Source organism: Pholcus phalangioides, unplaced genomic scaffold (assembly GCF_987345545.1).
Source record: "Pholcus phalangioides strain wild (caught in Gottingen) unplaced genomic scaffold, Ppha-v1.0 ptg000029l_1, whole genome shotgun sequence".
NCBI lineage: Eukaryota > Metazoa > Arthropoda > Arachnida > Araneae > Pholcidae > Pholcus > Pholcus phalangioides.
Genome location: NW_028301619.1, coordinates 9,334,306 through 9,344,453, shown reverse-complemented (window position 1 = coordinate 9,344,453; position 10,148 = coordinate 9,334,306). Strand labels below are relative to the sequence as shown.

Here is a 10,148-nt window from a genome sequence, read left to right as displayed (position 1 = left end):
ATTTCAAGTTTAAAAGTTCTTTAAACCCCAAAACTTTTCTTCAACTCCCATAATTCCATCTCGTCTGTAATCACCACAAAATTTGTTAATTACGACAGTACCCAATTGTCCGGGGAAAATACGTTGCAAAAATTTTGTATGTTTTTTTGACACAAAATAAAGTGTTCCAGACTCTGCCACGAAGATGGGCTGGAAGAGATCTCGGCAACGGGATAAGTCCAGTGGCAAAGTTCTGGAGTTCATTAATTCATGCTGTCAAAGTTGAATTATTTTTCAGGGAAGAGGAATAAAAACTACACTATTGAAAGTTTACCACCTGCTTAAGTTGACTAACAATTTGTTGCACCGTATATGGTCAACGCTGGTTTCTTTAGATGTGTTATGAAAATCGAAGTCGTATCTTTTATACATAAAATACTGATCGTAAAAAACCAAACGCTTGGAAAGAAAGTAGCAACAGCACAACGTTCATTTGATTTGAAATGCGCAATGCAAATGATCAGCATTTTGAAACGAGAAGCGAAACAATTGAATTTTTTTTAATTACTGATGTAGTAACACTTTCCAACATATACAAACTTCGTAATCTGAAAATTAAAATCAGCAAGCCAATTTATTTTCAATTGTGATTGAGCTACCAAAAATGTGTCAGTAAATGAATTCAAGAACAAACACCTAAATATGATTACATCAGATCATTATTTCATGAGCTACATGAGCATAGTTACAGCAAAAAAAAAAGTAATTAAGGTCTGTGTAATTATTCTTCAGTGATTCTCTCGTAAGGAATAGAAATATTTTACAGTAACGGAAACATTGCACTCATTTATACATATTTGTTTTGCCAACAAATTCGAATAAAAAGAATAAAAAAGCACCAGATGGTGATTAATGAATTATTGATGGCAATAAATAGTATTGATGAACCTTTTTTGAGAATTTACCAAAAGTGACTAAAGTCTAAAGGCAAACATATTCTATTTAGATTCGATTTTAAACTGAAGGAGGCTTCATTGCTCTCATTAGCAATCCAAATCCCCTAATGATTAGTGAAATTCATTAATAAAACTCGAGCAGTTTTTAATTTGATCAAGAATGTTGTTCCCGAAGAAAATATGAGAAAAATGTTCCCGAAAACATTAGAGAAAAACAGAGAAAAAATCAATTTAATTCAATTTAATTCGACCTTTCTTTGAAAAGATTTCATTCTTCTCCCTTTTTTCACGATAAACTAATAATACATTTATTGAATTATTATTAAAACAGATTGAGACCAAGGGGGAAAAATGTCGGGTAGAATCCGACACAAAATATCATTATTTAAAAATTAATGCCTCAAGGAAAATATCGAAGACATTTTTGTTCGCATTGGATAAAGGTAACGTGAAAGGTAATACGTGAGTAGAATGCGTCGGAAATTGTCATTCTTGCGCGATATTTCAGTCAGGTAGTTGAAGTTTTTCAGGAAAAAATATTTACCCTTTTCAGTCAAATTGGGCAGTTCAAACGAACTCGAAGAAAACCGATCGCAAACGTGCAAGATTATTTTTTATTACACACGTTGATTTTGATAAGTTTTCTAGGTGAATAAACGTCAAGGAAAAAAAGCGACGTAATTTGATTACTGTTTGTTTTACTGTTTGCAAATGAAAATATGAGAAAATGCATCGTTTGTGAAAACAATCTCTCTATTGATCCTTATTTTGAAATTACACCAATTTTTTGTTAGTATATGGCGTTATTTTAATTCCCCTTTTGTTTTTAATCCTTTGTTATGAAAGATAACAGTTGTGCATACATATACATGAATGAACGAACGCCAGAACTTTGCCACTGGACTTATCCCGTTGCCGAGATCTCTTCCAGCCCAGCTTCGTGGCAGAATCTGGAACACTTTATTTTGTGTCAAAAAAAAAAATCGATACAAAATTTTTACCACATGATTTCCCCGGACAATTGGGTGTGATTGTAAACTGTCGCGATTAACAAATTTTGTGGTGATTACAGACGAGATACGATTGGGAGTTGGAGAAAATGCATACATATACAGTATACATATGTATACATGGGAGGTTTAAAAAGTTTTATACGCTGAAAAAATATGAAAAGTATGCATGTATTACTGCCATAGCCCGAAATTGGCCGGTTCGCGAATTGGCCAATTTCATTGTAAATGGACTCAGCCAATATCCGAATTTCGAGATTTGGCTCCAAGAACGTGTCCCCAAGTGAGGAGCAAATGTGCTTCAGGCCTAAATTGAATTGATGGATCCTACTCCTATACCCCTACTACCCTTGGCAGTACTGGAATCACTGCCACATCTGAACCCCCCTCCCGAGCGGATAATAGTAAATCGCGGTACTCTGACAGAGACTCACTAATATTCACTCCTACCTTATTCGTTCCCACCCACAGAATTACCCGCAAGGGCAACTTTCGGCGATGAAAAACGTCTCAAACGTTGCTAATCTTCCCCATAGGAAGACAACAGAGCTCGAAACCCCGAAAATCCCAACACACTCCGTTCCCTAGTTCCCTAACCATTGAATCGCCGATGATTAAACCCCTATCACTATCCTCCCTACCTCATCCCTCTAAACAGTCGTTGTTCGTGGAGATCGCTTCTTCATCAACCGGTGGTTCGATGACAAGTGGCTCCGTTATAAACGGGCCCTCTAGTACCCGAACCTTTTCCCGTAACGCTTCGACCTCGAGTTCCAACCTTGCCCTATCCAAACATCCCTTACAATTGAAACTATCAGCTACTATACCCTTAGATCAGGGAAACCTCCCGTCGCAAGCTCTACACAACACTAGTCGAGATCGAGGCATACTGACACTATTGCTAAAACTAGATAATAATAATTAAAAAATCGGAAAATGAGAAACGTTAACAGGAAATTAAAAAAAACGACAAAATTAAGTAAACTAAAATGCTCAACACTAAATCACGAAGACAAATGTATATAAAGAATACAACACACTCTAAAAAAAGTATTAAGCTACAAAATACTTTTTATACTTATTAGAATTAGCTAACTATCTCTATTCATTAACACGAATACAATAGGCCCAAATGGAAAAAAAAACAAAAATTATTGAGTACCCGGGAAAAAGTATACACTGTTTGCTGACACTAACGTCCAAAATACCCACGAATTTATATCAAAGAAGAGGGAGAAAACACAAACCTGGCGAAAATACAATGAAAATGAAATGAGAGCGAGAACAAAAAAAATACGATCAAAAAATACACAACGAAAATTGAAAAAATTGAGAACAATAAAAAAAAACCAATTATCTCGCAAATCAAATGATATGCAGTCCAAAAAATGCGGTGACAAATGAAACTAGAGAGTAAATTAAACACGTAATCTAGAAAAACAAAGAAAACACAGCAGAATATGCCCCAAAAATAAAAAACACGCTATGTAAAACTCACGAGAACGAAGAAAAACACAAAGAAAGACACAAAATGGCGCACTGACGTGACGGACTTCGGTAATCCCCGGCAATGGTTCCTGATAAAACTGTTGCTATTGTTCGGTGAGCGGAGCGCGATAAAAGCACGTCCGATCCCAACCACGGTGACGACGAGAATCAAGACGAAACGATCACGGAATGTACACAGGTTGCATACAATTTTGTAAGTCTTGCATATCATTTGGAAATTCAATCCTTACACTTTCTCTCGTGGAAAAGCCTGCTTTTCCGAAAAAAATGTTATAATTTCAGAAAGAAACTTCTTTATACTACATATGATTTATCAAAACCCACAGTATCAAGTACGGAAACGAACTGACATTTGCAAGCATGGATGGCGTAAGAAGTTTTGGTGGAGCACTTTAATATTTTGTATGATCCATTGGTCTATTGGTCACCAAACACTCACAGTGTTTGTTTGAAATTTTCCGTTAAAAGACGCAATTTTCCTTTCCGTTTCCTCATTAGACAGGTTCCGTTTAATCCAGGTTTTTTAATATGTATTTTGGCATTGAAATAATGGGACCACGATTTTTTCTCCGTTGACGATATAGGGGTTTCCGCTTAATACAGGTTCCGTTAAAGGCAGGTTTTACTGTATATGAAATTAAAATTTTATGTCGTATAATTTAGACGAGAGAGGTTGGATTCCCTTTTGGAGGGTTGGCTTTTTAAAAAACGTTCATTACAATGTTTCATTAAATTCTGATTCATGTTTGTATCATCAACACAGGATAACCGAAAAAATTACACAAATGCATTTCATATGAATAAATAGGAGGTTTAGTGATCATTATGCTTTAAGCATTTCAAAATGCATGTTGTAGTACACGAGATTTAAAATAACGAGTCAAGTGATTCGTGAATTTTGAAAGGTTGGGACCGCTATTCTATAGCAGTTATTCTCAACCAGGGAGCTATATGGCCCTTTGTGGTACTGGAATATTCTAAGGAAACCACGGGTGAAAATTGAGTTGGAAGGGGCCATGACAAGTAGTTATGGGTCGGGGAGGGCACAGAGATTTAAAAAAAAATCAGATGTCAAAAAATAAATCTTTTAAGTAAAATATGGTGGGAAAAACTTGACTTTCATCAAAATCCGCAAAATTTTCCCGTACAACCATGTCAATCTTACCGCATGGGCCTTAAATCCATAGTGATGAGATCTGGTATTGTAGAGCAAATATTGTTGCTGGTAATTTTCCACAAGACTTCGAGATTGCGAAACAAGAAGCGGTTCGACGGACAAACACAGATTTATTTACAGAACAGCAATTTACACGTATTTACAGGCTAATCAGAGAGCTAACAACTTTCTCTCAACGTTCAAACACATCTGACTGAATCTCCTTGAGCCTGTCTAGCCTGCCATCTTGTGAGCGCCGCACAATTTATAACCCCGACAGAAACTTCGAGAAATAGAACATTCTACAAAATTCTATCTTACAGTTTCCTAGTCGGCGGCGCTACCGTACGGAGGGGGTTGAACCAATGTCTGGAGGGGCGGGACTTTCTGGAATGTTCTCACCAATAGCATCTTCCTCCGATGAACCGAAACCGGCATCAACCGATTTCAATATTTCTGAGAGCCATCGAACAAATCGCGCCATCTATCACCTACAGATCGTAACAATACGTTAGCTTCCAACAGACTATGAGGCCCCCTGGACACCTTTTGTCCGAGGATCTTTTCGATTTTGTGGCACAGCATGAGAATCCCTCTCCACAACAATGAGGTTCACTGAAATCTTGCGAGGGGCCCGTAGATCGAATTTATAAAAGTTTTGTTCACTATAAATTTACTGAAAAAGTCAATTTAATAAGTATAAAAGGTCCAGTTTCTGGATGATGGGGAGAAGGCTGTATAAGTTAGGGGGCCACGGGAAGAAAATATGGTTCACAGGGGCCATGGTGGAAAAAGGGTTGAGAAATACTATTCTATAGCATTTGTCTTAATATATGACATCTTTATACAGTTCTTCGCTTTTTTAGTCGTTCTATACCTTTCTTCCCTTTCAAAAAGCCTATGAAATTCTTTTTCTATTCGAAGACACATTGAGGATAATTAAAGAATATGTATTGAAAATTTTTGTGGCCAGCCAATAAATTACATTAATCATTACTCATTATTCATCATTGCTGTCATATTGCCGTGTATAAAACCAAGAATCATATCCAAAAAAATTGAAATTGGGAGAAAAACAACATAAGAAAGTAACATCGAGATAATAAAAAATGGAATTCAGGAAGAAGGTACTTACTGTTTACACAGTGAAATGGTGAGCAATTCATTTCCCCCGTTGGCGAATTCAAATTGGGAAATGCATTCGTTCGTATTAAAGCAGCAGCAATCGCAAAATGATGGAGCGATTTATAGTCATCGAAACAAGATGAGAAAGACATTCCAAGTAATTTGTCAGCAGCGAGGGAGTTCTTTGAAAATTTCCGGTCATGAATGAATAAGCCTTTGCCAAATTTTAAATCGCAGAAAGTGGAAAGTTGTGTTGAACTTTTCTCTCATATCTTTTACTTTATTTATGGACAAAAAAAAAAAAAAAAAAAAATAAATAAAAAATCCTCGTATCATTTTTTCTCCTTTTTCACGAGAGAATCCAAATACAAACAAAAATCACTTTCGGTTTTTCTCTCTTTTTTTCTTTGTCCGAATCGACTATTGGGCATAATTACGATACTTTGGGAATAAACGACACGAATATATACTGTATATCTTCTTATATCTCAGTAGAGAGATCATTAACTGAATCTTTAAAATTTTCTTATAACAAGCAATTGGTACAGAAATTGATACCCTAAAGCATTTCATTTTATTATTTCACAAGTTATTACGATAATTGAACCCAGAAATTTAATCCCGAATATTTTGAAGCATCGTATTCACGTTGTTTTTACAACACTTTTGGTAAAATTAACGTAGTATATAACTTTCACAGTCTACACGAGCCTACAATTTAATTGTACAAAATTTTTTATTTTGCATTCGTATTCAAATTAAAATTCGACTTTGCGAAAGGAAAAGAGGATTTGGCATTTTTTCTCAACTTTTAACGATTCAACAACCAGTTAATGTATGTATATATATATATATATGTATATACACTATATACCAATTATATATATTATCTAGTATTAAGCAAAAGAACGAATTAGCATATTTTTATTCTTGATTACGAAACAAAATTCAACTAAAAATGTAAACTAGCATAAAAGTTTAATTACACTTGGAGCACAATTTTTTTAACTTCTTGCAAGAGAATAAATTGCGAATAAGAAGTTTAAACATGTACATTACCTATCCGTATTTAAATCTTTAAAACTAATTCTTGTATTTATTTTTTGTCTCAAACTAAATCCTTGAATAATCAGAGATTACGAAGAGTTTGATGTATTAAAATTCACCGTAAATATATCAGTAGGGTGATTTTAGCGGTTTTGGTGCACAATAGGACTGCGCATTTGCTGCGCATCAAACAATAGGGCTCCCCACTTGCTGCGCATCAAACAATAGGGCTCCCCACTTGCTGCGCATCAAACAAATGGGTGCTTCGCACTTGTTGAGGCTCGCTAGATGGCGCTTCCTATGACGTCATTCCTAAATTATCGTTCTTGCCTATGACGTCATTCCCAAATTATCGTTTTTCAGGGGGGTCATTCCTAAATTAAACTTTATTTCCCAAGTGATGATTTTTTTCAGGGAACATTCCTAAATTAAACTTTTGAATTCATTTTCTGACTTAGAAAAAATTTGCTCCTAAATTAAACTTTATTTCCTGACTTGTTTTTTTTTTTTTGGAGGGATGCTCCTAAATTTTTTTTTTCCATCCCAAGTGATGAGATTATTTCAAAGAGGGGTCATTCCTAAATTAATCTTTTCTTCCACAAATTATTGTTTTTTTACTGACTTAGTTATTTTTCTAATGATTTTTTTTTTCATTCCTAAATTAAACTTTTTTTTTTCACATATCAAGCTGTAAAATAAAATTCCCTCAAAAAGAAATGTTATTGACTTTTCATCATACTCAAGCTGAAAAAAAAAAATCACACGTAACTCAATTAATGACAGAAGCATTGATGATAAAGAAAATTAAATTTTAATGATACACAAAATAAATGAGAAAAAATATATATACAAGAATAAATGGAAAAAATATATATACAAAATAAATGGAAAAAAATATATACAAAATAAATGGAAAAAAATATATACAAAATAAATGGAAAAATATGTTAAAATAAATGGGAAAAAATATGTACATCAGTGTCCATGTAGCACTGTTCATCGAATGGCATAGTGGCCATACGCATATGTTTTAATGCCATCACCGAGAATATAGCGTTTATCGTCGCGAGGGCACAGCGACGTTTTGCGGAGGGCGACCGTTTGAAGTTTGTGGTTACTGGAGGAGATTTTTAGCATGGTGTTTTTGATCGAGGAGTTGTTGCGGAGGCAAGTCAGGTAGTCTTGATGTTTGAGATGCTTTTTGACGACCGCACGAACGACCCCTTTGGCGGTCTTCTTCTCCGCGACTGCTGTAATCATGCTGTACATTTTTGATCTTAATCCGACGAATTCCACAACGGGTTCGCCGCCGTTCTCGTCCTTCATGACGCCCACCACTTTTTTGTTGTGCAGGCTAAACAGAGGATGATCACCGGGATAGTTTGACGTGTCGAACCTGTGTAGCTCCTCCCTCATGTCTTTGTAAATGTCACCGGTTTTTATCTCGTAGAGGAATGAATCTGTGTCTGTGAACAAAACTTCCACACCGGGTCCGTACTTTTTCTTCATAAAATTATAATGGAAGTCCGCCATCAAGTGTTTGGACAGGTCCAAAATCGTGACACCGGTATATATGGGCCTGTCCAGATGGATTTTCGTCTTCAACATCTTGATGACGGCTAACTCACCGGTGATTATCCTGAAGTTATACACGTCGCTGGGGATGAAGCTGACGGGTGTTCGGCGTGCAGTCGAATTCACACAAGAGCCTTGGATACGCCCGTACATAGCGTTCAACACCGAAAAGAGGAAAAATGCCCGGTGCGAATTCGAAAAGGACTTCTATAAGCTCCTCAATAACGCTGTGTACGGGAAATCGCTAGAAAATTTGAGGAAGCACGTCGACATCCGTCTCGCCAACAATCAGAAGAGCTTGAGGAAGCTAATATCATCCCCGGCATTCGAATGCTTCAGGATAATCACCGGTGAGTTAGCCGTCATCAAGATGTTGAAGACGAAAATCCATCTGGACAGGCCCATATATACCGGTGTCACGATTTTGGACCTGTCCAAACACTTGATGGCGGACTTCCATTATAATTTTATGAAGAAAAAGTACGGACCCGGTGTGGAAGTTTTGTTCACAGACACAGATTCATTCCTCTACGAGATAAAAACCGGTGACATTTACAAAGACATGAGGGAGGAGCTACACAGGTTCGACACGTCAAACTATCCCGGTGATCATCCTCTGTTTAGCCTGCACAACAAAAAAGTGGTGGGCGTCATGAAGGACGAGAACGGCGGCGAACCCGTTGTGGAATTCGTCGGATTAAGATCAAAAATGTACAGCATGATTACAGCAGTCGCGGAGAAGAAGACCGCCAAAGGGGTCGTTCGTGCGGTCGTCAAAAAGCATCTCAAACATCAAGACTACCTGACTTGCCTCCGCAACAACTCCTCGATCAAAAACACCATGCTAAAAATCTCCTCCAGTAACCACAAACTTCAAACGGTCGCCCTCCGCAAAACGTCGCTGTGCCCTCGCGACGATAAACGCTATATTCTCGGTGATGGCATTAAAACATATGCGTATGGCCACTATGCCATTCGATGAACAGTGCTACATGGACACTGATGTACATATTTTTTCCCATTTATTTTAACATATTTTTCCATTTATTTTGTATATATTTTTTTCCATTTATTTTGTATATATTTTTTTCCATTTATTTTGTATATATATTTTTTCCATTTATTCTTGTATATATATTTTTTCTCATTTATTTTGTGTATCATTAAAATTTAATTTTCTTTATCATCAATGCTTCTGTCATTAATTGAGTTACGTGTGATTTTTTTTTTTCAGCTTGAGTATGATGAAAAGTCAATAACATTTCTTTTTGAGGGAATTTTATTTTACAGCTTGATATGTGAAAAAAAAAAGTTTAATTTAGGAATGAAAAAAAAAATCATTAGAAAAATAACTAAGTCAGTAAAAAAACAATAATTTGTGGAAGAAAAGATTAATTTAGGAATGACCCCTCTTTGAAATAATCTCATCACTTGGGATGGAAAAAAAAAATTTAGGAGCATCCCTCCAAAAAAAAAAAAACAAGTCAGGAAATAAAGTTTAATTTAGGAGCAAATTTTTTCTAAGTCAGAAAATGAATTCAAAAGTTTAATTTAGGAATGTTCCCTGAAAAAAATCATCACTTGGGAAATAAAGTTTAATTTAGGAATGACCCCCCTGAAAAACGATAATTTGGGAATGACGTCATAGGCAAGAACGATAATTTAGGAATGACGTCATAGGAAGCGCCATCTAGCGAGCCTCAACAAGTGCGAAGCACCCATTTGTTTGATGCGCAGCAAGTGGGGAGCCCTATTGTTTGATGCGCAGCAAGTGGGGAGCCCTATTGTTTG

General features: G+C 36.1%; 1 protein-coding gene across 1 annotated transcript; it reads left to right on the top strand.

Annotated features, from left to right (window-relative positions):
- The first annotated feature begins 8,394 nt into the window (after nt 1-8,394).
- Nucleotides 8,395-9,339, top strand: LOC149067660 (uncharacterized). The gene has a single exon (XM_089252420.1). The coding sequence runs from the start codon at nt 8,395-8,397 to the stop codon at nt 9,337-9,339; it is 945 nt and encodes a 314-aa protein (XP_089108546.1).
- The last annotated feature ends 809 nt before the right edge of the window (nt 9,340-10,148 follow it).